This window comes from Fusarium redolens, assembly GCF_020744475.1.
Source record: "Fusarium redolens strain MPI-CAGE-AT-0023 chromosome Unknown BKA55scaffold_23, whole genome shotgun sequence".
Classification (NCBI taxonomy): domain Eukaryota; kingdom Fungi; phylum Ascomycota; class Sordariomycetes; order Hypocreales; family Nectriaceae; genus Fusarium; species Fusarium redolens.
Window position 1 is genome coordinate 316,763 of NW_025763686.1, and position 25,998 is coordinate 342,760.

The 25,998-nt window shown below is 46.3% G+C and overlaps 14 protein-coding genes across 14 annotated transcripts; 7 read left to right on the top strand and 7 right to left on the bottom strand.

Annotated features, from left to right (window-relative positions):
- Positions 1 to 455: 455 nt before the first annotated feature.
- Positions 456 to 1,427, bottom strand: BKA55DRAFT_526456 (uncharacterized protein; the record flags this gene model as incomplete). Its single annotated transcript, XM_046188842.1, has 1 exon — positions 456 to 1,427. The coding sequence occupies one exon, from the start codon at positions 1,425 to 1,427 to the stop codon at positions 456 to 458; it is 972 nt and encodes a 323-aa protein (XP_046042945.1).
- A 1,494-nt stretch (positions 1,428 to 2,921) lies between these two features.
- Positions 2,922 to 3,838, top strand: BKA55DRAFT_598920 (uncharacterized protein; the record flags this gene model as incomplete). Its single annotated transcript, XM_046196309.1, has 3 exons — positions 2,922 to 2,975; positions 3,154 to 3,721; positions 3,780 to 3,838. The coding sequence occupies 3 exons, from the start codon at positions 2,922 to 2,924 to the stop codon at positions 3,836 to 3,838; spliced, it is 681 nt and encodes a 226-aa protein (XP_046042946.1).
- A 178-nt stretch (positions 3,839 to 4,016) lies between these two features.
- Positions 4,017 to 4,982, bottom strand: BKA55DRAFT_526257 (uncharacterized protein; the record flags this gene model as incomplete). Its single annotated transcript, XM_046188819.1, has 3 exons — positions 4,017 to 4,216; positions 4,277 to 4,393; positions 4,430 to 4,982. The coding sequence occupies 3 exons, from the start codon at positions 4,980 to 4,982 to the stop codon at positions 4,017 to 4,019; spliced, it is 870 nt and encodes a 289-aa protein (XP_046042947.1).
- A 297-nt stretch (positions 4,983 to 5,279) lies between these two features.
- Positions 5,280 to 5,875, top strand: BKA55DRAFT_598922 (uncharacterized protein; the record flags this gene model as incomplete). Its single annotated transcript, XM_046196310.1, has 2 exons — positions 5,280 to 5,712; positions 5,754 to 5,875. 2 exons carry the CDS (start codon positions 5,280 to 5,282, stop codon positions 5,873 to 5,875), a joined length of 555 nt encoding a protein of 184 aa, XP_046042948.1.
- Positions 5,876 to 5,883: 8 nt separating this feature from the next.
- Positions 5,884 to 7,023, top strand: BKA55DRAFT_490232 (uncharacterized protein; the record flags this gene model as incomplete). Its single annotated transcript, XM_046186250.1, has 2 exons — positions 5,884 to 6,054; positions 6,103 to 7,023. Coding segments are annotated over 2 exons (1,092 nt in total), but the record flags the coding sequence as incomplete, so codon positions are not given.
- A 2,968-nt stretch (positions 7,024 to 9,991) lies between these two features.
- On the bottom strand, positions 9,992 to 11,340 carry BKA55DRAFT_598923 (S-adenosyl-L-methionine-dependent methyltransferase; the record flags this gene model as incomplete). The annotated part of the gene is made up of 5 exons (XM_046196311.1): positions 9,992 to 10,448; positions 10,501 to 10,866; positions 10,978 to 10,996; positions 11,117 to 11,213; positions 11,260 to 11,340. The coding sequence occupies 5 exons, from the start codon at positions 11,338 to 11,340 to the stop codon at positions 9,992 to 9,994; spliced, it is 1,020 nt and encodes a 339-aa protein (XP_046042950.1).
- A 591-nt stretch (positions 11,341 to 11,931) lies between these two features.
- BKA55DRAFT_696680 (uncharacterized protein) lies at positions 11,932 to 12,831 on the top strand (the record flags this gene model as incomplete). Its single annotated transcript, XM_046200294.1, has 1 exon — positions 11,932 to 12,831. One exon carries the CDS (start codon positions 11,932 to 11,934, stop codon positions 12,829 to 12,831), a length of 900 nt encoding a protein of 299 aa, XP_046042951.1.
- A 29-nt stretch (positions 12,832 to 12,860) lies between these two features.
- On the bottom strand, positions 12,861 to 13,427 carry BKA55DRAFT_207905 (uncharacterized protein). Its single transcript, XM_046185141.1, has 2 exons — positions 13,164 to 13,427; positions 12,861 to 13,100 (listed from the first exon to the last, which is right to left on the bottom strand). The coding sequence occupies exons 1-2, from the start codon at positions 13,263 to 13,265 to the stop codon at positions 12,891 to 12,893; spliced, it is 312 nt and encodes a 103-aa protein (XP_046042952.1). The 5' UTR covers positions 13,266 to 13,427; the 3' UTR covers positions 12,861 to 12,890.
- Positions 13,428 to 14,313: 886 nt separating this feature from the next.
- On the bottom strand, positions 14,314 to 15,662 carry BKA55DRAFT_526212 (uncharacterized protein; the record flags this gene model as incomplete). The annotated part of the gene is made up of 2 exons (XM_046188817.1): positions 14,314 to 15,190; positions 15,244 to 15,662. 2 exons carry the CDS (start codon positions 15,660 to 15,662, stop codon positions 14,314 to 14,316), a joined length of 1,296 nt encoding a protein of 431 aa, XP_046042953.1.
- Positions 15,663 to 16,636: 974 nt separating this feature from the next.
- On the bottom strand, positions 16,637 to 18,250 carry BKA55DRAFT_583478 (uncharacterized protein). The gene is made up of 2 exons (XM_046194217.1): positions 18,224 to 18,250; positions 16,637 to 18,145 (listed from the first exon to the last, which is right to left on the bottom strand). The coding sequence occupies exon 2, from the start codon at positions 17,771 to 17,773 to the stop codon at positions 16,931 to 16,933; it is 843 nt and encodes a 280-aa protein (XP_046042954.1). The 5' UTR covers positions 17,774 to 18,145; positions 18,224 to 18,250; the 3' UTR covers positions 16,637 to 16,930.
- A 632-nt stretch (positions 18,251 to 18,882) lies between these two features.
- On the top strand, positions 18,883 to 19,047 carry BKA55DRAFT_526426 (uncharacterized protein; the record flags this gene model as incomplete). Its single annotated transcript, XM_046188838.1, has 1 exon — positions 18,883 to 19,047. One exon carries the CDS (start codon positions 18,883 to 18,885, stop codon positions 19,045 to 19,047), a length of 165 nt encoding a protein of 54 aa, XP_046042955.1.
- A 130-nt stretch (positions 19,048 to 19,177) lies between these two features.
- BKA55DRAFT_526376 (uncharacterized protein) lies at positions 19,178 to 20,218 on the bottom strand (the record flags this gene model as incomplete). The annotated part of the gene is made up of 1 exon (XM_046188832.1): positions 19,178 to 20,218. One exon carries the CDS (start codon positions 20,216 to 20,218, stop codon positions 19,178 to 19,180), a length of 1,041 nt encoding a protein of 346 aa, XP_046042956.1.
- A 2,013-nt stretch (positions 20,219 to 22,231) lies between these two features.
- On the top strand, positions 22,232 to 24,634 carry BKA55DRAFT_598937 (P-loop containing nucleoside triphosphate hydrolase protein; the record flags this gene model as incomplete). The annotated part of the gene is made up of 8 exons (XM_046196313.1): positions 22,232 to 22,506; positions 22,558 to 22,655; positions 22,703 to 22,821; positions 22,870 to 23,575; positions 23,606 to 23,662; positions 23,716 to 23,902; positions 23,955 to 24,432; positions 24,479 to 24,634. 8 exons carry the CDS (start codon positions 22,232 to 22,234, stop codon positions 24,632 to 24,634), a joined length of 2,076 nt encoding a protein of 691 aa, XP_046042957.1.
- Positions 24,635 to 25,301: 667 nt separating this feature from the next.
- BKA55DRAFT_526185 (uncharacterized protein) lies at positions 25,302 to 25,950 on the top strand (the record flags this gene model as incomplete). Its single annotated transcript, XM_046188814.1, has 2 exons — positions 25,302 to 25,580; positions 25,633 to 25,950. 2 exons carry the CDS (start codon positions 25,302 to 25,304, stop codon positions 25,948 to 25,950), a joined length of 597 nt encoding a protein of 198 aa, XP_046042958.1.
- Between the last annotated feature and the right edge of the window lie 48 nt (positions 25,951 to 25,998).

Here is a 25,998-nt window from a genome sequence, read left to right on the forward strand (position 1 = left end):
TGTGCTTTAAAAAAAACCATTCTATAATTTCTAGAAAAGAATCCACAGATCTGTTGGTCATCGACTTAGGTGTCCAACTTGACTTCGAGGAGGGAGGCAATGCTCTGTGTGTTGCTTCCTATTGCGGCCTTAAACAGGTTTTACAGGTAGCCATTGGAAGGGCCTTGATACGGCATGAGTTTTAGTCCTGATGACATGTTGGAGAATTTGCATCTCCGGCCTGCAATACTGGAGATTACCCTTACCCTATGGCGACTGATTTATCTGTCTTCCTTGGACACGAATTAAATAACATTCGCAACAGCTTCAAAAGCAACGTAGTAGACGAGCTGAAGTTATTCCGTGCTTAGAAACTGTCTCTAGAGTACCAAGGCTTCTTCTGATTTCGGCTATTACTATATTGTCTATCCTAACCCTATATAACATCATTGCTATTTAGAGTTGTCCTCGGGAGTTTAAGTCTCGATGCTATTAACGTCGGGATCAAGACCTTCCAGTTCTATAGCCATAAAGCTGTACCGGCAGAGCCCTATAGTTTGTCTATGAACTCGAGGTTGATAAAAGGCAAAAACAAAGCTGTTCATATCCGATTCTTCACTCCAATCCTCGCCAGTCCACTCTATATCCACTGGAAACTCTATCCCCTGACCTATGTACGGATCGGTGAGACTGACTCGGACCTTTCCATCTCTTAGGTTGATGTACGGGATAGCAATTGGTTCGCTGAAGGGTATCGGACAGCCAAATATGGCTGTAAAGTACGGCATGGAGGCTTCCGTCGCTTCGTCGAAAAGTATATCCTGAGCGCAGTAATTAGGAAGATAGACGAGATCAATATTTGAATCGCTATCTCGTGAGATCGTGTACCAGGATCGCTTCTGCATCATGTCGTAGGCACAGTCGAGCCATGGCAGAGGTAATGGCATGTTGTAGGACATTGATAACGTGAATGGGTAGCAGAGCGCATTTGAACAACCCCCTCCAATGTGACTATACTTCAGATAGCCCTCGTCAAACACGGGAATTTCGAAAATATCACCACTCTCGTCTATGGCAGGAATTGCATCTGTCTTCCTTAGGCTATCCTTTCGCATTTTTGTGGTGAGAGCCACGAGCCACAAGCTTCTCACCTCACTGCGAGAGTGTTCTCTCCAGTACCAGAGAGGGTACTTGTAAGACAACTCAAGTGCCTCCAGGTCCTTTCCTACAAGCAATACTGTGTGACCTTTTGACAACATCTGCTTGATCCAACTGGCATACTCAGGGATGTCTCTAAAAACATCGACATATCTTTTGTATGCGTTATTGTCGTTGGTATAGAGAACTCCGATAAGGCCGAGTACAATAGAAGAATCCGTTGCTGAGAGGTAGGACAGCAAACAATCCAGGATAGGAAAATAAGCCAAACACTGTGAGAAAGTCGCCATAGTCGTGAGATAGGAAAGAAACAAAGTCGGTCAATCTAGAATGCACAGTAATCTGACCTAGGTTAGTTAAGGAGATAAGAATCTGGGTCTATTATGCTATATATTAAAGATTGTGGTTTAACACACAATTATCTTCATTACTTCACTACTCAAACACCCAACAAAGCTTACATGGTTTCGTTCCTAGTACCATTGTCACAGCGTTACACCCATACAGGTGCGGGGTTTTAGCACTCCCTTCCAGTGCAGGTTTTGGCACCCCTGTTCCAGGTGCAGGTTTTGGCACCCTTGCTCCAGGTGGCAGGTTTTGGCACCCTTGCGCATGGAATTTGGTTTCACATGTTTACGAATTAGCCCATGGGTTAATAAAGGCCATTTGTGATTTCATTGAGCCAATTCCTTTCTGGTACCAGGAAGATTCACAGCAACTACAAGCTCACTTCCCTAAGCGTTTTGCTTAAACCGTCTGCCGCAATGAAGGTTTTGGATATACAATACACTCTCCTTGAGTTAACCCTTCGAGCCATTGCTCTTTTTGTTGAAATGGTCTTCTTGGCTCTTATCTTTCTAGGTATCCCAATTGGTACCTGGTACTTTACTTGGGACATCGATAATCAGATTTCCCCTCTGGGCGGTAGCGTGGTCCAGATTAGCCTGATTAAGGAGGCTAGAGCTTATCTGGGTTTTCTCTCGCTTTACCTTCCGTGGACAATTTGGTTTACACTTCCGTACTGTAGTGTGAACGTTTTGTTTTCACCCAAGGTCCGCCGTTGCGCTGACTTCGTGCTCTTTTTGCTGGAAGTTCTTTCGACGTGTTTTAGCGGAAGGGTCATCTCCATTGTCCTGGCTTGGCTACCTCGCCTTCAATCAGCTAGTCTTTGGCGCGAGGTAGTTTGGTGCCAAACACTTGTTGGTCTCTTGAGTTTTGTCCTCTTTATATCACTCGTCGGTAACTCTGTGCTCTTGTCTCTCTTATTATCCAATCGACCCAAGATTGCCAGGCAGATTATAGATGAAGGCCGTGAGCAGGCACAAAAACTCATAAGGAAAATTATTGAAGTAGAGGAGGAAAAGATAACAGTCTTTGTTTAAGAAATGAATTTTGTGGTAATTGCTTCAGATTGTCGATTCCGTAGTGAATTGTTTAATTGATTGAGTACGGTTTTGTTGCTTCCTGTTCCTGTGCCAGTGCACTAAACTTATCTGGGCATAGATAGACTTCTGGCCACAGCTCTGAACTGCTAACGTTAGTGTGATTCTGCACAGTGGAGGCATCCGCAGCAGAACCAACATCTGTTTCAACTTTCACCTACCAAAATTAGCTAAGTCTAGCCACAAGGTTCAAATAGGCCGAGGGATCAGCTTGTTAGTTGTAGCAGAGCCGGACTTACCGGCACGGAGGAAATTACCTCTTTCCTTGAAGCCAATAACACTCCAATCTTAGCAAGGGTGCGGTTTTTGGACCATTGACTGTGGGGGAATTGACGTGGAAAAATGAATGAAAACGGTACCCTGGTCCTCGAGCATAAACGGAAGCAACTGGAACAGGTTTCGGATCCCTGAGCACAGGACATTGATCGATTGGTTACCTGTACAATTTGAACGGCGGGTTAAATGTGTATTTATGCCAAGTATATCCCTTCTGGTTGTGGTTATATATTGAATAAGTTAATGTCGTTTCAAGGACCTTTAATCAGACTTAATGACTACATCTATATTGGACCAGGTTGCCGTTTCGGCGCGAACGCTTACCGATCTGGTTATTGATTTTGATCCGACCCAATGCAACGAAGGCGAATTAGGTGAGCTTATTAGACTAGGTGAGAAGCTGGAAGGAATTGGTGTCACACTACTGTCCAAAGCAGAGTCAAAATATGCCTGGGAGGCCAGTGCAGGGCTACGATTCAAAGTAGCAGCTGCTACATCCAAAGTCATTGCCAAAGAAGAAGTCCTAGTACCTTCAAGCTTTCGTCGGAGTATCAAAGCGATATTCAATGGTCCTGGTAGTTCGCTCCAGTCTCAAAGCCTTTGGCAAAAGCGAGCCAAGAACTTTGAGCATCGATGCAAAAGACTTCGAAAACTAAGCCCGAACGCAATAGTTACCTGGGCACTTACGTTCTCGCCTAACTCATGGCTTGTGCATAATATGCGCAATGATATTTTCTCATGCTTGGTTACCTTTGTTGATAGCCGGCCGCCAAAACTGTGGCCATCTAAAGTATATGATCTCCTCGAAGCTTTGCAAAAGGATGCCGAGCTTGCGCAGAATCCTCATTATGGTCAGTTCGTGTCTGGTAAGTATCGTGATATATAGTCGAATGATAATTAGCTGACTGAGCTTTGTTATGGCAGATTTAAATACTAATCGACCTGATGTAAGTAAAGATATATCTATAATTCATTTAAATTAATACCTAGAAGACTTTTTATATATAATTAGCTAATAGTACTTAAGGCTGGCCGAGGAAGTTAGAAAATTTATATATTGATTTATCACTAGTTATATAGTTATTCTTAGTATATAAAATAAGACAGAAATACAGTAAATTTAAGATAAAGTTTAAAAGCAAACTAAGATTTAAGGTTTACTTAAGATCTACTATGATATGCTGTAATGAGAGTAAAGTATACAAGTGACTTTAACTCTTCTTTCCTCCCCTTTTTCCAGAACTTATGCATAGCTAACTCTTCCATACTCGGTTCTGAGTCTAATAAACTAAGCATATGAACAGCTTCAGAGGACCATCGATCTGGATGCGATAGACCAATTTGAGCTTTCGGGCCCCTTTCTTTATCCATTAGCATCATTGATAGCCTGCAGAACGAGTCTAAAAACACTTTCTTGTCACCGCCTGTCTGGAATTCCTCAACGTTGCTAATCTTGACCTCACCTGCAAGATTGATAAGAACCCCACCACATGTAATCGTTTCGGGTACAAGACCTTGCGTTATAAGGTACTCTGACCCTGATAGGACCTGCCGCTGGATTTAATAACAGATACTGATATCCAAGAAGTACCGTCTCACCTGGAATAATATAGAACTTAGCTGTACCTCTGACGGGTATTCTGGGGCCCGGCATACATGCATTAATGAGGTTTCTATCATCCCAGAGACAATATAGTAATTGTTATCTTCTTCAGAGTAAATCTCAATACTCTCAAGAACATTGGGGTGAGAAATTTGACGGATAATCTGAAGCTTTTCATCGTTCAAAGTCGGCGAAGAACGAATCACGTAAAGCTTGTCCCGGCTTTGTTTGCTAATAGCTATTGCAAATAGACACCAGTGCTTGACGTAATATTCTCTTGTGTAATGCTTCCATGGAGAACCGGCCAAGACTGGAACTAGGACCGGCTTGACGTTGCTAGTGTCTAACCCTCTCACTGGAATGCGAGAGGTATCGATTGGATGCCTTCGATGATTCACCTCCTCATCGCGGCGATGGTTGGAATGAGGTCCCTGCTTCTCGGGAGACTGCAGAGACCTGAATGGACGCAAAACAGCCGCAGCTTCATCATCAATCAAAACGGTATGCCGGTCTAGCTTTGACATTGTCAGTATATTTAACGGGCATGGAGGTAAAGAAATTTAATTTTTGTTGAAAATATTAAATACGTATGGCCTGTATTGCTGCCTTGCGGGTCTTTCTCGCAAAGTCGTCTTGTTTGTAGCAGGGTTGCGGTTGCTGATTTGACACCCTGGCCACAAACATCACCGCCGGTACGGCGAGTGCGGGTTTCGGCACCCTCTACTTTCGCTCACGGCTTTATGATTATATTTATCTACCAGTAGACTTACTCAAGGAACCATCAAAAAGGTTTCCTCACTGACTCTAAAATCAGCAAGACAATGTTCAGCTTTCAGACCCATGCCAATCGCTTGGCCTCGCTTACTGACGACGTTATTGAGGAAAAGAATACGAAATTTAGGGGGATCGTCAAGGTTTCGATTGAGGATCTTGTGTTTTCACCAGAGTTCATGCCTTGTGATCAGAATATCAGTGCTGCGAAAGTTTCACGACTCAAGAGAATCTTCAAGACAGAAGGCTGTAACCGAAGTGAGCCTTCGAACTTCATATTAGGCACTATTCCAGCAAGCCTTCTTTCAGAAGCTCTACGCCTGTCAGAGCTGACACTGGATGGTCTCCGAGGCTCAGAAGGCTCGCGAATGCTTTACCTTCCACGATTTCAATACATAAAGTGCGCCAACGGCAGGAGTCGAGCCGCAGCTCTGCTTGATACACCACATCTTGGTACATGGTGGACTGTTGAGCTCTATGTAGGTAAGAGTTACAAATCGATGGATATGTATACGGATACTGAGGCTATATCAAGATCTGGATCCAAAAGCGTTCGACATTATTACTGAGAATTACACTAATGAGGGTGCATTCTCCCATGGACACATATGTGAGAGAATTGTCTACCATCGCTCCCACAATCTAACAGAAGAGAAACGATGGTGGGCTCGACTTACTAAGAGTTTAGGAGTTATTTTGAGAAGCATACTCAAACATCCATCAATAGCACCTGCCCTCTTAGAACTAATCATAAATATACCTGGGATGCGAGAGGGATTTGAGATTGGTACTTGGCATAAGATTATCGGTGGCAAGTGTGATGAGGTATATATTGTCTGCCATATGTAAAGGAACTTTCTAACCCCTGACTAGGAAGTTGTACGTTACATGGAGTTCACTTTAGAATCGTGGGTAAAGCTTATGGGCTCTAAAGAAGCTTTACTTTATGTCGACACTGAGGATGTCAAAGAGTTTCAGCTCCGGGTTCCGGGGGTCTCGCAAGTTGATTATCGTTACCTCGCCGATCTGGTTGAAGGTGGCATAGCGTTCAGAAGACTCACCGATACAGCAGAGAGATCGCAAATTCTCCATCGAATGAAGAACATTAACTATCTCCTACCTTCTATTTACACACTGCAGAAAGATTTTAAATATCTGCGATTATGTACTGATACCATGAAACGGCTTCTGCATGGTAAAAGAAAGATACCTCTTACGGTACAGGTCCTGGCATATGATGCATTCTCGCCGAAAGATCTCATTGAACCCGAAAACCTGTTCTTCGAACGTTTGAAGCGCTTATACTTATACATTATGCAAGACTTGGTAGAGCTAACGGGCGAGTGGCCTCTTCTGGAAGACGGCGAAAAGCCGCCTGAGGCATCATTTCGCAATCCTATGAATTGGCACCGGTTGGCACAAAAAGCGCGCCGCCTTGGTTTTGAATCAGACGAGATAAGGCGCCTAGCTGTGACAAATCCAGACGAGCAGGTTGCATTCAAAGCCCTACAAGATGCAAGACCATCATCATGGTATGAATATGATGAGTCTGAAGTACAAGACATCTTGAGCCGCATAGTCCACGAGTTTACCAGGGCTCGGGCTCGCGTTTCCGATGAATCTGAATCAACTTTTACGACTATTGGGGCTGGTGAACCTATCACCCGTCGTTGTGGACGTCAATACTCTGGTGCTTACATACGTGACCGATGGTCATTCAATCTTGCCAGATTCTCACGCCGTACTCCAGAATCGCGGGACATTACATCTCTATTCGTCCGTAAATCCGTCTTCCATGCGTTTTGGAGACTTGATGAAGATAAGGACGGAGATGAAGCGATGCTTTCTCCTGAAAGTTTATCACCGAGTTCACAAGGCAGTCAATCTCATTCGCCAGAAGGGGCTGCAAATTCTGAGTCTCGTGAGAGACTTAGAAGGGAAAACAGCAACCAAAGAGAAGAAGGGAGAAGGCAATCTTCGCAACAAACGGATATAGTGAACCGGCTTGTGCCGAATCGAGAGGTGATAAGAAAGAACTCAAGCCGGAAGAAAGGATCGCGTAGAAGGAGGGAACAGCGACTCCTCTGGAATGTGATGAGACACCTGAGATCACAAGGCTCATCCCCTCAGCAGCATCTAACGGTACAGCCAGATACAACATCTCAGCAAAAGTCAGTTAATCAGGATAATCACGCCGTGCAGATGCAAGTTGACTCAGAATATGAGGTATCACAACACTCAAGGGGAGTAAGTCTTTGTCTTTCTGATTCTGCGATGAGACTAGTTCGTCAAGTCAACGAAGATGAAATAAAAGTCTTACAATGGACTGAGCCTGGGTCTGGGTGGATAGCTAAATCCTGGCCCCGAGGATCAATCTCTCTTAAAATCAGTGAAATGGTGGCTCAACTTGGGGATCTCGTCTTTTATCTACCCGAGGGACGGACCATCTCTCAACACGAGCTGGACAAGCATGAGGCAATATGTATCGCTCCGCATAGCATTACTGTCCCCCAAAGTGCTTTTCCTGCAGAGGAAGAGTTATAGATGAGAGGCTTTATCAATGAGTAGTCATGTCTGTATGCAATCACCAATAGACAATAAGCTATTAGGCAAGGCTGCCTTATGGTGGCGTTGTGTTATTGACGCAGAGAATACAAAGTTTGTGTCGCTGGACTTCTCTGTTGATAGACAATCAGAAAGATACATATCGCGGTTTAGCGTGAACAGGTAACCCAAGAGCTCTCTGCACCTAATTGATAGTCTTGGGGAGGATTAAGTTGTACAAGAGAGCAGTAAAGATATATATCCTATATATTTTTATTCTAAAGGTTTTTCTAACTACCCCTGAAATTAACGATTTGTTAATGGTAATTCAGATGTAGATGTATTTGTTGACTGTTGAAAGATTTCAAGTAAAGATCTAATAGACATTGTAGCTCTCGAAAGTAAGCTGTGTGTTATTAAGAAAGAAACAGCTCCAGCGACAAAGCTGCGTATCACAAAGATAGAATATAATACCTATAATATCAGTCTCATACTAGAAAAAGGGTTATTAATACTTACAATTAGTTTATCTATCTGTGATTTAATTAATATAAGAATAAAAATACTTGCAATAAAGCAAGTAAGATCGCAGATTGGTGAAAGGATATATGGCTCGTTTTGTATATTGCTGAATGGGGCCATATTAAGCACTTCTGTCCTTCTTTGAACATTCTTATAAACATGTACACCCCATTGACCCAGCTTTGAAAGCCAATACAGAATATCAGAGATTAGTACCAGAGGAAGGAATGCATTTTCGACTTTAAGGAATATCCCAAAGCAGAATAGGATGTTACAGATGAGCCATATTAATCCTGCTGCAATCGGCGGAAGAAAATATGATATACGAGAAGGGAAATCGGCCATGGCTAAGTCCTTATAGAAGATTAACAAAAGCAACATAATATATAAATATATCTTACCTGTTTGCCTGCCGATGATAAAAGATCAGTTACAAGAAGAATTAGAAATATTAGTTCTTCTTTAACATAGTCGAGAAGTCCAATGATGGCCGCCCCAAATGTTGCAGCTGACAAAATCGCAGCAACAAGTAAGCAGAGCTGTTTGTGCTTTTTTGACCGTTGACTTGAGATTTCAGGATTCGAATACAATCTCCAAAGGTTGTATAAGAAAAGGATGGTACTCAGCATGCTCAATATGAGTATCACTCTTAGGGGAGTATACTGAGAGGTAGTTAGACTCATAACGGGCAAGCTGAGATGATGTTATACGGAGCGCTTGGAGAGTAATTTGTAAGTGGAAGAGGATGGGCCTGTGCTGTTCGCGGGAGGTGCGTTGGCAAACGAGTGTTGGTGAGGCCTACCTGTAGTTGTCTTATTGGGTTGGGCATCCCTTTAAGTATTCGGCTTGAGAACGGTGATTGACAACGGATAGGCAATTGGTGGACACTGTAGTGTTGGCCCCCATACCCCAGTAGTCGAGCAGTTTCATTATAATAGCTGTTCGGACGGAGCAGCAAGGACAATAGCCGAGTGTTGTCCAATCAAGCACAGCAAAGGATTTCCCAGGAAGGCAAGCTAGTACAGGGCTGGTACAGCATCTAAAAGAGTAAGGATGCATTATTCCCACCAAGAAGGGCAACAACCGGTCAAAGAACGCCAAGAGTCACGACCACTTGGACGATCAAGAGTAGAGTGAGGCCGATTCATCCTACTAAGGGAAAAGACAGACTTGCGCAAGAATTTTGCTTCGTATTGATGGACGAAGGGAAAGTATGAGGAGACAGAGCAAGTTCACGGACGGGTCGTGAAGGCAGGGGAGAATATGTTCGGGAAGGGTATATTCACAATGATCATACGGAATAAACTCGAATGAATTTCAAATTAACCCCATCATCATAGCTTTGAACGTAGACGCCACAACATCATTTATTTTCTCCCCCTCGAATAGGTAGAACTTAACAAAGGTCTCGTCATGGATATTTACATTTGTTATTAAAGTTAAGGTAGCTTAAGCCTAATATTAATACTTTTTGCTTGCTGAAGCTTTGCAATATAGTAGGGAGACGTCGACATTCCCTTGGTAGAGGTTGCAAGTGCGGCTCTGCAATGGGTCCCTACGCTGAAGGCGGGGGGATTCCTTCCCGCACCCCACGATTATCAATTGCGCGCTAAAAGTAACGATACTACAAGTACAGATGTCCTCAATCAGCCACGTTCCTTGGTTTCCTTGCATACACCAAGTATCTGGGTACCTGTTAGTCTACGCCTATCGTTTGTCGCGGGAGGGGTCGATCATACGTATACCAGTAACCATGAATCTTGGTACTGAGGAGGTCCCTTCTGACCTTGGCCAGAAGGACATGCACTTCGTCCACAGTCAACCCAAGTCTCGTCAACAATCCCATTGAGATTCCTTCAAGGCTACTTTGGAGCATGTAGCAACTCCAGGTTCCTAACTCTTTATACCGTGAACGCTTCGGCCAGCGGTTCATGGGGATCCTCTTCTTGATCTCCACTATGTCGATGAAACCTGCATCCTCAAGCATGGACTTGAATTTGGAGGCAACAGTAATAGAGCGACCAATTTTGTTGGCAGCCTTAACCATAAGCTCGGACCACGTAAGGATGTCGGTGTTGTGAATCGTGCCGTCGTCGCTCGCGAGCGGGTATACATTATCCTGGACCTCAATGTATCCCCCGGGCTCGAGATTCCTATATGTAAAGTTGCATTAGCATAGACATCCCTATCTTGGTAGAAACTCACTCGAAAGCTTTAGAAAAGATATCCGGCCAGCTTTTGAAGCTTGCGATCATACTGCGGATAAATATGAAATCAAACTGATGCTTGAACGTCCAGGCATCTTCTAAGTCGTCTATTTCGAACCTGCAATTAAAAGGAACCCTAGATTTATGGCGTTCAGTGATGAGGCTATCAGTGTTCCATAGTAAAGCATACATGCTGGGTTGGATTGGACTAAGATCCACACCAAGGACTTCAGCCTCTGGGTGCTCATCCGCTGAGCCCATGATCAGCAGCTCGCTCGAACCGCCTTGAGGAGTTTTATAAATACCAACGTCTATGGCCCATATACCAGTCCCTGTGCCTACATCAAGAATTCTCTTCCAATTCCTTGGAGGGGTTTGGTAAAGCTTATTGTCATTCACCAACATCCAGATATTGTGAGTTATATCAATTCGGTGTTAGCAGAATGACTTCGACAGGATCAAACTAGGAACTCACCTAGCCTTTCTTGTTCGTCCTGTATAGGTTAGTGGCTTGTTTTAACTACTTCTATCATCGAATGTACCTCATCATTCGGAAGCAAATATTCTATTCAACACTGAGCAAGCTAACTTCAGGGAGCGAGACGACGACTTACCCCCGCTTCCAAAAGTTGCATATCTCCTGCCATTCTCTTCTCGGTATTTGAGTATACTGGACGTGATCGATTGAGTTGACGAGGCGTTGTCTGTGGCCTACAACGAGATTAGATGGGTCGAGTACGTAGGAATGAGGGCATACCTCATCCACACCGGAATCATCAGCCGGTTGGTCATCGGGCTCCAAAATATCCATCACTGGAGGACCATTTGACTCAGCCATCTCGAAAAGATACTGACAGAGATAATCAATGAAAGTATAGAAGACATGTGTCAAGAATTCGAAGGGATGAAGGTGGTATGTGGCCCTTTTCTATCCTACAATATCCAGACATGTCACTTATGCGTTTGGCATGGCGTACATGCCCCTTGTATATTTTTGTGCTCATGTCTCAGCTATTGCGGCTTATCTCCAGTTGTGGCGGGAAATACTGGACCTACCGAAGCCTTTCCAGCGTTGTAATCACCCTTCTCCCCCAGTTAGTCAAACGCTCGAGATTCATTGGCCTAAGACATGGGGAATCCTTGCCTACCTGAACCGCGCCTTCCCAAAGACAGGTGCGCTTATCCGTATGTAGCGGCTCAGCTCGCATCTTGCTAACTATTCAAGCACACTCACCTTTTCGAGTAAGCGCTGATCACTTCCAGCTCGTCACATGTTTCGGTCTACGTAATACGCTATGCCGATTGAAGAGGGTTCGCTCATCTTCCATCGCATATGCGAGCACCCTTACCCCATTAAGTCTGTCTGCTCTCTTTCTCCTACATTAACAAGCGAGCCTCATGCCTCATTCTCCCACAGTTCAGTACAATCATGTCAGAGATGGCCAAGGTCAACTTTATTGCTCAACCCGATGTTATGCAACTCGAAGATACCATCTTGTTCTTCGTGCAACAAAAGGTTATTCTTGACTCACTCTTTGCTGCCCTTGGACTTCTTTTGCAGAGTCCAGATCGCCACAAAAAATATCGTCGCATCAGGCCGATGGTAAAATTCGTTTACCAAGAGAAGCATGATAATGATGAGAGTAAGCGCCGGCAAAAATTACTTGCAACACTGGATCACTATTCGAAATCTCTCTGTTTCTTTGCTCTGAAGCCCAGTAAAATCCTCGAGTTGAAGAATGAAACCTTTGATGCTATGATGGACGGATTACCGAAATTCATCGCGGCCGAATCTCAGCGACACAACCTCATCAAAGAACGGATTGGAGACTATGTGCAGGATATCGTGGCCGAGTTCGACCAGACAACAGTCTTGGTTATAGATCAAACATCTTCATTCAGCACTATAACAAGAAAGGAGGACCAACCAAGGAAGCGCCAGAAAATGTCCCTGGAACGTCGTCGTAACACTGGGAAGCCTGAGCTGCCGAAAGTTTCGAGTCTTATGCCAATACCTTCAACCACAGCTTCCGTACCAGTGGAGGCTCTTCCAGCCCAGCAAGACCAAGAGCATACCGAACGAGCCAACTGTACCGAATCCAATTCCCAGTCCAGGAACTTGTCTTCAAGTTCGTGGCAAAGTGCCAACATGGGCTACTGCTACGACAACGATTCGCTAGACGATGATGGTAGTTGCCAGCCAGATTGGTTGACGCGAGGATTGACACTAGACATCTCGATGATGGAAATGGGAAACACCTTCCCGCAGCCGCTTGACCTCCTGCCACTCTCGGAAACCTCGTGGCTTAGTCGAGATTTATGTCTCTGAGTCGGATGGACGCCGGGAACTCAACATCAGATGGGCCCGGTCATGACGAATCCCGTCGTCTAAGTAAGCGGCATGACAACGACGGCAGAATGGGCCCAGAGCTTGATGGCACTCTCGTCAGTAATGGTATAGCCTTTGTAGACCTCATCGCATGTCTCTCCGCCCACATCAAATTTTCCAATGATCAGAAAGACCACGCATGGCGTTTGGATCGACTCCTGTTGATCAGAGTGTCGGGCTTCAACATATCGTCCTTCTTTGAGGCCAAACTAATGTAATCTGGTGAGCATCGCTCCTTCTCTAATGAGGGGGAGGGAAAAAAAACCACGCACGTTCTCTCTCACAGCAGTCTCGACCTCCTCCTTTGAAGGCCCACGGATTCTCTCGTACAAACCCCTCTTGTCTGCCGGTTCTCTTTTGCCGAAGACTGGCATGGCAAGTTTTTCCTCATCCACAAGGTCGTGTCGTTTCCGTTGCTCACACCGAGTTAGCAGGAAAACACGCGTGGCCAACCTGCTGGAGTATGACGTGGACGTGTTCCCCGCATGAGGGGTTTGCTTTGGTCTTACTGCCGAGGATCTTCCGCTTCTCTAGAATCCATCTTCACCATGTCGGCGGCTGGACCCCGCATTAGTCACGCTTTACCACAACAGGAGTTCCTATTGTTCAGACCATCGAGATCTGGAGAGGGTACCGACAAGTGAGGGCTAGGCAAGGTCGGAGAAGTTGAGACAGCACGTCGAATCATACACACAATAGCTACTCGTCTAGCACGTTTAGTATCATGTTGCATTCACTATTACAGTACGTTTCGGCACGCCGTGCATGGCGAAACGTTTGACACGAGTTTGATCGGCTGGAGACGGGTGAGAGTGACTCTGAAGCTGAACTGGTTAGGGATATTCCAAATAAGTGGGGCCTTATCGATAAGTCGCGAATAAAGGTACGCTGTGAGCCAATCATTTCACGAGAGGCAGTACACCTGAAACCACCTGCGTGTACCGCCAATTCGTCCCATGTCACGGGCGCAGACCACCATTCACTAAAAGCAAATCAAACTGCACTTATCTTATGTGTTGGTAATGGGAGGACAATGCACTATTTTGTTAACTGAGAGCTACGCCTCACGCTTTGTTGCCGTTCTTGAACTCGTTTCACTCAAGACTTAGTCCACTTGACATCATGAAGGGTACATACAATTGTCGCATGGAAGGTAGATCCTCTTAGGATTGATTTGGGACAAGCAGAGCTGTGCTTTTAGACAACGCGAAGTTCAGGGTCAATTTTTGGGTAAGACAAAACAGGTTTTATTCACGAAACATTGCCAAAATTATACACGTTAGTTGATCTGATTACAAAACACTCGGCTTCAAGCCGACCTCAAGGGCTGGACTTCGAATAAGGCCGCATCTCTTCATGTCAACAGCAAAGCCACGCTTTCAAGCAGCCAAATTCAGACGATAATACAGTGCCCCAAGTTCATCAGGCTGTCGTAGAGCGAGAAGATGGAGTCGATCTAACTTCAGGTTTCGGTGTAAGAGTGAAGCCTCTTCCGTTGAATGGCGTGCCTAGAGGTTCCGTCGTGGTTTCTGATTGGGCTGCTGACGAAGAAGCATTTCTAGATGGCTTCTTGCCTCCTGTTTGATGCAAGCTGATTGTGGTGAAGTCTTGGGAGATCTGCTGAAGAGATTGTTCTTTAAAATGCCCTCCTGCTTGCTTGAGTCTCGAGCCGACGCCGTGGTTCTTTCCATTAAGTGGCTTGCCATCTGTCGAGACCATGAACTGAATAGTATCATCACCCTCAGCATGGTTCTCAATGTTACTGATCTTCTCCTCAAGGTAGGTGTCGATGTTTGAGCAAAGGTTCAGGGAATGACGTAGGGCCTCGGCTTCGTCGTTCAGGTTATCAAGTAATATTTTATCATCTGGTGATACGGTGGTTGGCGAGCCAGCACCTATTCGCTCAATCACTTTCTGGCGATGTCTCCTCAATCGCTCGAGTGCAAATCCAATGTAATCCTTACAGCCACCAAGTCCTTCGTTGACAAGCATATTCGAAGTTGGGTGCGGGCCCAGAAGGCTGGGGGTGTGCCCTTCTTCTGCGGCAAATTGAAGCTGAATCTGATCAATATGCTGAGAAAGCTGCAGGCAAAACTGAAGGCCCTTTTCGGTACTGATGCGCTCGTTTTCTATGTATCTAATCGTCGCTTCGTCTGGTTCAGGACTGGCAATGGCCCGGCAAGCGAGAGCATCGAGCTTCTGCTTTACATCTGCAAGGTGCGCCTCTAAATCAATAGTTGTTGTCTCGATCAATCCTCGGCAAGATTGTATGGCTTCGACAGTGATGGTAGATGTGCGACTAAGGCAGATAGATCAGTATGATGGTTTATAATTGTAAATGTGAATACTTACAGGTTCGCAAAACTGAGAGCGACGATGATGGTGGACTTGTATCCAATAAGCTGTTGTCTAAAGCCTTCAATTCCGTCGCCGCCCCGGTACGTGAGCTTAGCCCAGTCCCGAAAACTAGCTCGATCTTGGCCAGACCGCGAACTGCAGGCTCTGAGCTCCTGCTCAAATTCATCACATGAGCGGCTGCATTGCTCCAGCGTTATTTTGAGGGCCGAAAGGTCCACTTCTATGTCACCGCCAGGTGCTTGAGAGAGGTCTTGGAGCACCGTACTCAGCTCTGCTAACTCTGAAAGGAGTTCCCTGAGTTGACGTGGGAGGGTTCGAAAGCTTTGCACGGCTTTTTGAACCTTGGTGACAGACTTATGGGCGAATGTCGCCAAGGTAAGAAGACCTGATACAAGGCCAATAACTTCAGCCATTGAACAGAGATGTTGTGAGTTGAATTGATCTGGTTTAATTGATCTCGTCACAGCTATTGATGAAAGGTATTTATCGGTTTATCGTGTCAGAAAAGGCTGTCAGATTGAGGGAATATAACATACCGAGGCCAGGCGCTCAACGAATGGAATGGGATTGCCGCGCGCCTCAAGTCTGGCCAATACTTTTGCGCAACAAGGCCCCCATAAACGTCTCAAACCAATGCACTGGCTCGACGATGGAAGTTCAATCGTGGGTAAACGATTTGTTAGCCCAAGTCCACACATGCAAGACTATAGCATTGGTTCAGCAGCAACCAAAGGTGGAGAATAGCCCTCCTATGACCAAACTGTCCTGCGCCCAAACCTGGCGGCTACTAGGGGGCCAGTTGTAGACGTGGTGACGAGTTACGCAGGTCTTTGGTCGTTCTAATCGTTTAGTCGTTCGGCAGTAATTGGGCGGCACGATAGATATTCATGGATCTGGAACCGAACGCCTGAAGCCACGTTGGTATAGTGGACGTTTTTGGACGATCAGCAGGTTTGCAAAGATACTGTACAAAGCGCAAAGTGGCCTTTCCTGCGGTGCCAAGTGTTGGCCTAAGGCAGAAAAACGGTCTGGTCCGGTTTCATCCGCTCCGACATAATTAAAGGCGCCTAGGCTGTCCAATCAATCGTCAAAGAATTTTCTATAATTAGGTACACTTGAATCGACGCGGCCACTTTGATCACTTGCGCAATTGTGTTTCCGCTAATCGAAGAGCATAATACAAGAGACAGGAGAGCAAAGCCGGTTTCTAGATGTCTGATGAAGCCACCACAACAGAGGACAATGACAATGGTCCAACAACCGCCGCAAGCTTGGGGTATGATCTCCCTTAACAAGAGCTAGCGAGTAGATGTAAGGTTTTTAAATTTATTAAGCTTTGGTATACTGTAACGCTATGACCCCAAGTCGCAATGCCATCTTTATTGTACCTGGCATCGAGAGATCCTTAAACAAGAAACAAAAAACGGTTCCTGAATTGGGTTTCCAGCATTAATGAAACGGCCAAAATAGGTGGGTGATGCCCTTACTTCAGCCCAACAATTGTTCTAAAATACCTTGTCTTACCCTCCATGTTATTCGCCACGTCCCCAATTTTAGCACTTCTGTTCCCGACCCAATCTCCACCCCGACAAATGCCATAAGCATATGTGGCGAGCCGCCCAGCGCTGTAGAGAGGTACGGTATAATTCAATCAAATCAAATCAAATCAAATCAGACAATATTAATTGCTATCGCCATGGAAAATGAAACCTCCGCCACGTCCTGACTCATCAACCAGTTCGGCACGTAAATGCTCCAACTCCTTACGCATTGACTCGGGGCGAGCATTCTGCAGAAGACGTTCAAAGTCGAGCAGTTTTACCCCCTCTTCCGTGACGAGAAAATTATATCGGTTCACATCCCCATGTATAAGTCCCAATTCGTGGAGTTTCCCCAGAGCTGTTTCGCAGACGCTCAGATCTTGAAAGGAGGCAAAGCGTCCCTCTATTTTCTCTATGAGAAAACCCATGATGCGTCCATTCTCGTGGATATGACCAAGGAAGCGAGGGGCCAGTCCGGAACCCTCAAGCAACTGATATGCTCTTGTTTCCTGTTCGATACGAGGCAGCTCCCACTCGAAACGGGCTATTTTGGCGATTATAGTGGCTGATGATAGGAGGGTGATTGGAAGAATCGAATGTGAGACGGCTTCGAAAGCCATCGCCGTGAGCTGTTTGGTCTTCTCCAACTCCAGACAATCAACCCGAATATGATGCCATCGACATCTGACGCCAGCTAGTGTTCGGTTTGAGATGGAAGTCTTCAAGTCGCCGCTGGTTTCGTCTCTCGAGATGTGGGCTACGGTCCATTCCTCGTTGTAAGGAAGACGGGGCAGGGACTGAATAGGGAATGAAAGTGTATCTCTGTCAAAGGTTCTAGGAGAGATGATGAGATATTTGACTTGATTTCCGATTCGCAGTCGGTATTCGCTCTCAAATGAATCGTCATCGTCCACTTCCATGGACAAGATGACCGGCTGCATTGGCGGCGGGTTTGCAGTTTGATCGTCAGACATTTTCACCATTGGACCGCTCACTACAAAACCGTCAACCAGATATGTTTGAAAGAGGGTAGCATTCGCACACTTATGCTTCGAGATTCCCTTTGAAATCGCTATGCATCCTTACCCTCTTTTATTTTCAGAAGAACGACTGTCATGAAGGACAAGGGCACTTTCATACTTAAGGAATCAACGTTCTTGGAATTCACAGGAATTGGTAGGAATACCAATCGGGGCTTCTTGGCAACCAAATTGGCTCAGAAAGCAGCGGTTAAACGGGCCAATGAAGGCGCTCTATGGACTCTGGTCCCACTTTATCACCGGGCCTAGCCCCTGCGCAACGGCGAAGATTCAACGTAATTTGTCCAATCACTATCCACAATTGGAGCGACTTGTGTACGTACTTCCCACACTCCAGAGCTTAGCAGGTGGCCAGCACTACAGAGTCCCCTGCGGTATTAATTTTAGCGCCAGAACCAATTTTCATCCCCTCTGGAACCCTTTTGGGGACTTTGTTCGCTTTTCTAAATCCGTTCGAGACGCGGCGGTTACTTGAAACATCCTCAACTCGACGAAGCCCATTTTCGACGGATCATTCATTGGCTCAACCGTCTTGGCTCTCCAAATTAGAAGGAGGCGGAGTTGGGCTGGCGACAAAATGACGGCCATGATAGGCTAGCCCGTCGTTTATACCCTCTACATCACCATCCAGTCCTTGTCTTAGCTGATGGGAGCCGCCTACCCAAAGGCTCCTAAACAACTCCAGAGCCAACAGAACTCGAGGCAACATCTAGCTCGACAGCTATAAATTGTTCGTCTCGAAGCATCATCTACACAGCAGCAGCATCCAAATCCCACAATCAATTTTCCTTTCATTGCATCAGCCAGAATCAAGCGTTCAGAACCAGCTCGCAGCACACTATACAAGTTTCTCGATAGTACAAGTGCAGCTTCACTTTCTACATTAGTCGCTTGTATTCATCATCGCCAACGTACACACAAGTCATTTGTCTATCAACATTGTAAGGAGGCCGGTATCCCCTTTATCTAAGCAGGGTTAATTTGTGATTTCTTGCCAGGTTAAAATGTGCACTTCGAAGTATATCAAATATACGTGCGGCTGCAAAAAGGAGATGGAGTTCATCCAGTGCTCGGAGCGCCAGGGGACCAACATCAGATGCCATCCAGTTATCAAAGAATGGGGCAAGGATTCGACTAACTACTGTTCGAGGCACCTGGTCAAGCCAGACGCGCCAGTGAAATACACGGATCCAAATGGAGAGATTCTGGAAGATTAAAGCACGGGTTGTGAACTGTGGAGCTGCATTGTACTTTGGGGTGTCTAGGAATTTGTCCGCTTCCTATGTTCTATTTAGATGTGTAGGTAGCCTGGCTGCAATACAACGGTGAACATATCTCACATCCTTATTATTCTCTCTTGTTGAAGTAGCCGCCTCTTCGAGCAGCCTCTGGTAGCTCGGTTGGCCTGTTTTTACCTTCGACACTCGATCTCCACAGCAGCTGTGCCTGTTCACACCATCGAAAATGTTCCAAAAAGCCATCTCGCGCATATACTTTGTCTCGAGCCTCGAATGCCCATTTCTCGCCCTTAGTGCCGATGATGTCCTTTTCAAGAGCAAGTTGACACCCAGCACACGACATTCCGTGTTCGACATTGCCGGTTAGTTTATCGTAATAAGGAAGTGCACACGACCCCATAAAGTTGAATTTCTTATTTCGTTCTGAGCTCGCTGACTGGGCTTGCCCCAGTGCATGTGATTGCCGTCTGCAAATCAAACTAGCCTGATGAACAGAAACGATCGCAATGCGGGATTTGTGCACGGATTCCTTCATCGAATATATTCCAGGCAAGGTCTTGAATGACCTCAGTTGGTCTAACTCGGCCTTAGTGAGGTGGAATTGCTTTCGGATAGCGGCAAGAGTTTGCACTTGGGTCTGCGGAGCCTCTTTGAGGCATTTGAAACAGCATCGCGTCCACGCTAGGAGAGATATAAATCCGCCAAATTCGCCACAAAGACTACAAGCCTTGATACATAGTGCGTTGTAAAAGTCGAGTAGAGAAATGTCGGTGGCAAGTCGTGTTCGTAACAAGGCGCAGAGAAGGTTCAGTCCATGCGAGACTATCATCTGATACTGCTTGAGAGAGTCCACCGTCTGTCTCGATCTAAGATTTGTTTGTCGAAACTTGAATAGAGAACGCATATCAAGACGGAACAACGTGTCATGCAAGAGCTCGAGTGGTAGTCGATCGAGGGAGCCGAGTCCCATATTCGAAGTCCGCTGGAAGGGTGTTGCTATTGATAGATGAATATCGACGTGTTCACGAGGCGAGAACCAGATCACGGAGAGACAGTAGTCTTTGCGATGGTAGGCGGCGGTTCGAACAATGGCATCGGTCTGTTCTTCGCCGAAACGGTATTCGGTGGCGGAGCGATATCCGCGAGGCATAAGGGTAGCCATTCGCAAAGTGGTCGGTACACTTGGGTGAAAGAGGCACAGGCCTTAGTAGACGTCGTTGGCGGGTGACGATCTCAACAAGGCGTTCGGTCGGGGTTGCATATCACCATGACCCGCACGACTCGTCGAAGAAACGCGGACGTCGAGTGTCATCCCCTCTCTGGGCGGCGCTGCGTTTGGCTCGTTTCTACAGTTCATTCGCCTTAGATACCAATTTGGAGCAGAATAGAGGTCGACTTCAGATGCACTCACCAAGAGGAGGGTCTTTCGACTGGAGCAGATTCAACGCTGTGCCGACACAAAGCGAATCTTTGGTTGCCGGGTGACCCCAGGAAGCTGGGAGGCCAGTGGCAGCGGCACAAATTTCATGCGCGCAGATGCGGGTATGGACGACAATTCGTGAAATGAAAGGGCCAGATCGGCAGTGGTCGCCGATGAAAGCGAAGGTTGGGAGGTAGGAACGAGTATGTGAAGTTAAGAATGCAAGACAAGTTAGCCGTAATCAGGAGTCAGGGGGGTTTTATTGATGGTGCGGCGCAACGCGTTGGGGCACGCGATATTAGACAAAAGTGGCGCCCCGGAATGGGCTGGGCTCTATCAAGGCCGGGCGGTCGGGACCGGCAGAATGACCCATCAGGCATGCCGGCCCAATCGTCATCGCTTATTCTAGTGCATTCCCCAAGCTGCTTTCCAGCCATTGCTTAAATACACATCTGCCACTCACAAAAAATCGACGCCCAAGCTCATCTATCAGCAATAAACATAATCCCAACTACGTTTGGGTTTCACATCACTTCCTCACCGCCGCCATCGCACACCACGATTCACATCAGCTCTATATTACATGATACACCACCAGCTGCGTGTCTAAGCACTTTAGGAGTCGCCTCTAAATCCAGAGGTCTCTGGAGAGCAACGCATTGAATTGAGACAAGATGCCCGGTTCTGGCTGTCAGGTGTGTGTGAATGGTACAGGCATCACAGACAAAGGCCAAATATGCCCAGAGTGCGGAGAGAAAAAATAGCCAAGGCCCACCAGATCCATACCTGGGGGAAGTCTTTGGGTAAGTCTACACTAGTGCTACAGACCACGATCTCCCAACATCGTTAACTAGAGATAGAAGAATTGGTAACGATGGCAAACAAAGCAAATCAAGAACAAGGAGTGTGCTGGGAGCGGTCCAATAATCTTACATTTCGAGGGAGCATCAGTGGACCAAGAGCCGGTTAGTACTTTTAGGCTATAAATTTAACAACTTGCGACGCCCTCTTCATTAATTAACCATGTATATACCAGTTCAAATAGTACAGAGTAGTGCAAAATAATATAGAATATGGTGCACAGTGGTGCCAAGTAGTATAAAGTAGTATAAAATGGTATGAAGTGGTGTAGAATGGTGCAGAGTGGTGCAGAGTGGTGCAGAGTGGTGCAGAGTAGTATAATGCTAGATTTATAATAGGTCTAGCTCTTAGCTCCATAAATATGACCTGCTTTAAGGCATGTAAGTCAAATCAGTTCAGGAAACTCTGTGGTGACCCATGTAATTTGCCGCACGCCATAATCCCCGGTTGGGCAGGAGAGCAAAGTCGTTGCCAAATCTAGCCGGTAACGAGAAATGCACAGACGCAAGGCCAACAGCGCTGGCACTGTTCTTGGGTTGCAACATCGTACAAACCCCTGAAATCCATCAAGGGTGAGCATTGGGATCCTGTGAGATCGCCCAACGGGATGTGCTTGCGCTACACGCGGTTCAGTTCTCAGCTGAGACCCTTGGTAATAACAGGGCTAGCAAAGGACGGCAGGAACCAGCGCATGCGATGGCTCATAAAGCGATGCACTCATCACGGCCATGAATTGGTATACAGTTCGTTATCTGAGAGCTGCCGCAGAAGCTCTCGCGTCCTCTTTCGGGGTATAAGAACCGTGTCTACCTCGACTAGCTTGTACTGGTACTCTCTCCAGCCAAAACTACTACCTCCTCACCCATTGAAACCTGAATCATCATGTCACTTATCACGGACATGCCCCGTCCCTGTGCCAACTCGCGGTCGACTCCGCCACCTAGCCCTGGTGCCTCTACGATCTCAGACTCGAACTCGCTCGAGGTTGAATACGCAGAAATGGCATTTGCTGCACGGTTTATCACTGCTGTTGAGACGCTTGTGGGAAACAAGCTATCCAACAGCAATCCAGATGGCACCGAGAAACCTGAAACAAAGGGAGGACAGCCTCATATTGGCCGTGGGACAATTCTTGGTTACAAGCACGTTGAAGAAGCGTATGTGACCTCACTAACTGATTGATACACCACCTAATGAAGACCTTTCAGCTGGGATGATAAAGCGTTCAAATACAAGATCGTTGAAGATAATCAATCCAGCGTCGAAAATCTCGACCAATTTGTATTTGTTGCCAGAGACAGAATCGGTGAGCTAATGTCTATCAACAACAAGCTTGTCTAACCAGTCTTGCAGATAGAAGGACACAGGACAAAACAACCTTTATTGATGTCAAATCTGCGGCACTTCGAGATATCCTGAGGGAAGCGTGCCGCGATTTCCGGGGTATTTCACTTGCTGGTGATACTCCTTCAGTAGGCTCCCATTTACCGTTTCAAAGACGAATAGCTGACCTTCGAAAGATTGAACAAAAAGTTGTCTTTCACATTCGAAGTTTCCTGAGGTATCGGCGCGATACCATTGTCGCGGAACAAGATGCGATGAGCCATAGCCATTTGAATCTCTTTGTGGATTACATTGAGACGGAGTTTCATTCAATAGACGAAGAGCTCGCTGGCCTTGTCATCAAGAATGAGATAACCTTTGATCTTCTTTGGGCTTTGTTTGAGCCGAACGAAAAGGTCTTCACCACTTGTCCCGGCACTGACTCCCCGAGATGCGTTCTCCACAACTATTGTGAAGAGGGGGAAGAAATGGACGGGACCAAATTCATGCGCCTTGACACTCGCTTTCTAGGCACAGATGGGAAGATTTTCGGTGAAGCAATCAACAGAATCAAAATTCCGCATTTCCCTGGAGCCAGAAGAATCGATTTTCTCCCAGCCTACCCTTTGCGTTACCATCATAACTACGATGAGATATTCCGAGAGCTGGTGGAGAATGGTCATCGATTTATCTCCTTGCATGGTAGTCATCATCTTCAATACCGAGGATTCGCCTTCTTTTTTGATGATGAGGGCGAGATCATGAAGCGCCATGTTAATGGGCGGATCATGGTGGATGCGGTCGGCTTCCGGGAGCATAACCCTGGTCATCCGCAGCCGACTGTCCGAAATGTCAACCCCATACAAGAGACATCCGGGCCGTCCAACTGGACAGGGTCTTTCAGTTCGGAAACAGTGGTATTATAAGACGAAGATTTTCTCATCTGCGGTCCGACTGTCCTGGGATTCTGTCTTGGCAGTAAAAAGTTTCGTAAGTCGAGACAATTCCGTGAATAATTTTGCTGATGGCTAACAATTTCTCAGTTGAGTTTGCTGTCGCTCATATCGGTGTCATCACGTGGATGCCGTCGTCCTACGATGACGTGAAGATACCCGACGCCCAGAAGAAGGCCATCTGGGCTCTTACTCACACGTACTTTCCTGGCGATACTGAGAATGGCCTCGGGGATATCGTACAAGGGAAAGGACGGGGCATCAACTTTCTGCTATAGTATGTACTGCGAATATACAGCCTTTTCCTTTTTGACTTACATCGGTGTTAGTGGGCCGCCCGGCGTTGGCAAGACGTTAACAGCCGAGACGATTGCGGAGACCCACAAACGACCTCTCTACGTGGTCCCGGCAGGCCAAATCGGCGTGGACCCGGTACAGGTGGAGAACATTCTAACAAACACCTTTAAAATCGCGGGCCGTTGGAAGGCAATCCTGCTTCTTGATGAGGCGGATATGTTCCTGTCTCAACGAGTGGACAACCCGCAAGTCAACGCCCTTGTCTCCGTATTTCTTAGAGAGTTGGAACGGTTTGACGGTATTCTGTTCCTAACCACGAACCGAGTGCAGTCTTTTGACACAGCAATGATGAGTAGAATTCATCTTGCACTGGAATACCAACCGCTAGGAATAGACTCGCGTCGAGCTGTCTGGAAGTATTTCTTACAGAAGGCCACAACCGAGCGTGGTGCACCGAATCTTACTGCACTGGTTGATAGTGTGGCACATAAGGAGCTCAATGGCCGTGAAGTATGGTCTCGCCTTATTTTTAAGATGGCAGCTAATTATTGCGCAGATTCGAAACATTGTGCTCGTGGCACAATCTATGGCTGTATATGAGGGTACAGTTGTCTGCAAAGATCATCTCATGGACTCCATTACGGCACGAGAACAGTTTCGCGAACACCACCTCGCAGTCGGTGCTTCCGACAACTTGAGATCTTACTTCTGATCTGAATAGCTGTGTCCTATCCTCACTACGCTTCTAGATGCGGCCTGATTATGGGATGGGGAAGTAGACGAAGGGGGAAAGTTGCTGTATTGTCTTTAGTTCTTGTGATTTTCACTCCTTATACATTCTTAGTTAGGACCTAGCAGATTGGGGGTTCTCGTGCATGAGAAGCATAAAGAGAGAAGTGTGCTTCGGGTAATTATGGAGAGGCATGTGAAGCGGCGCCGAACAAGATAAAGGATTAAGGTGGTGGCCCGTCAGTCCCTACAGTCTTCAACTGGCCACTAGAATGTTTTAGCAACACCACGCTCATTACTCTGTAATCACATTCATGAATATGAGTTCTTCTAAGGAAAGCTTTGTAGAGTGTTACCCTTCATATCAAACTCAATGGCCGGTTAGTGTATGATACTGCCGAGCGTCAATGGCTTCTTGGACTGCTTGGCCGCCATGACCCTGAGCCCTGAAACTGATCAACAACTCGGGAAGGGGATGCATACAACCATCTTCGTGTTGGTCCTTTGTCTCATTAATCACGCGGTATATGGTGTGGTGGAGCATTTCCTTGCTAGGTCATTGAGTCGCAAGCATGAATAAGGGCTGAGAGTCCCCTCTCAAGGTGCAACCCCATGACAGATGTCTTTATCGCTCATGCGGTTAAGAAACCATGGACCCTTCTTCATATTATGAGACCAACGACATGTATCTCATGTCTGTCCTCTCCTTTTCCTGCCTTATCCTATTTGTTGTTATTAAGTTTGATGCCCCGTGGTCAAAGGAGGGTTGTCTCTCATGCCTGGTAGGAGTATGGATTCCATTCCAGCTCACAGCCTTGGTCCTGTTCTCTCTCCAACACTCCCAGACGGTCGAACTTCCACAACAACTAGCGAGATCTGTAAATACCATCTTGGCCACAACATCCCTGTGGGGGGTGGCAGTCATCCATGTCAGTCAAAGTCAGGAAGATAACTGTTGCACGCTCTAAGGTCACAACGTAGATTATCACGATCATCTATACATTCGCAGTCTTAGGGAACGAGATATGGTGGAAATCGGCTGCAGCACTTGTGTGTGTTGAAGTTGCTTTGATTTTGATATTTACCATGATTCCGCAAGTCCCGACCCCCGTGGAGCTGGCATATATCATGCCTTTCACTTCACAAACTGCAGCTATAGGTGTAATCTGGGCGTCATCTCGAGACATATTCCGAAACAGGATACAGAAGAATACGGCTGATCATCTGTTGGGTTTGGGCTTAATCACTCTCCTTGTCTCTGCACTTTTACTTCCACTGTCAACTCTCAGGTACTTTTGAAGCCAGATGACTCTCCAATGGGTATTCTTCATGGTAATAACAACGGTA

What these genes read in the sequence shown, in the direction of transcription:
- BKA55DRAFT_583478 (XM_046194217.1), bottom strand. Translation starts at nt 17,773, where the DNA reads ATGGTGAAAATGTCTGACGATCAAACTGCAAACCCGCCGCCAATGCAG.
- BKA55DRAFT_207905 (XM_046185141.1), bottom strand. Translation starts at nt 13,265, where the DNA reads ATGCCAGTCTTCGGCAAAAGAGAACCGGCAGACAAGAGGGGTTTGTAC. An exon ending in AGACTGCTGTGAGAGAGAAC is followed by an intron (nt 13,101 to 13,163) that starts GTGCGTGGTTTT and finishes AGATTACATTAG; the next exon opens with TTTGGCCTCAAAGAAGGACG.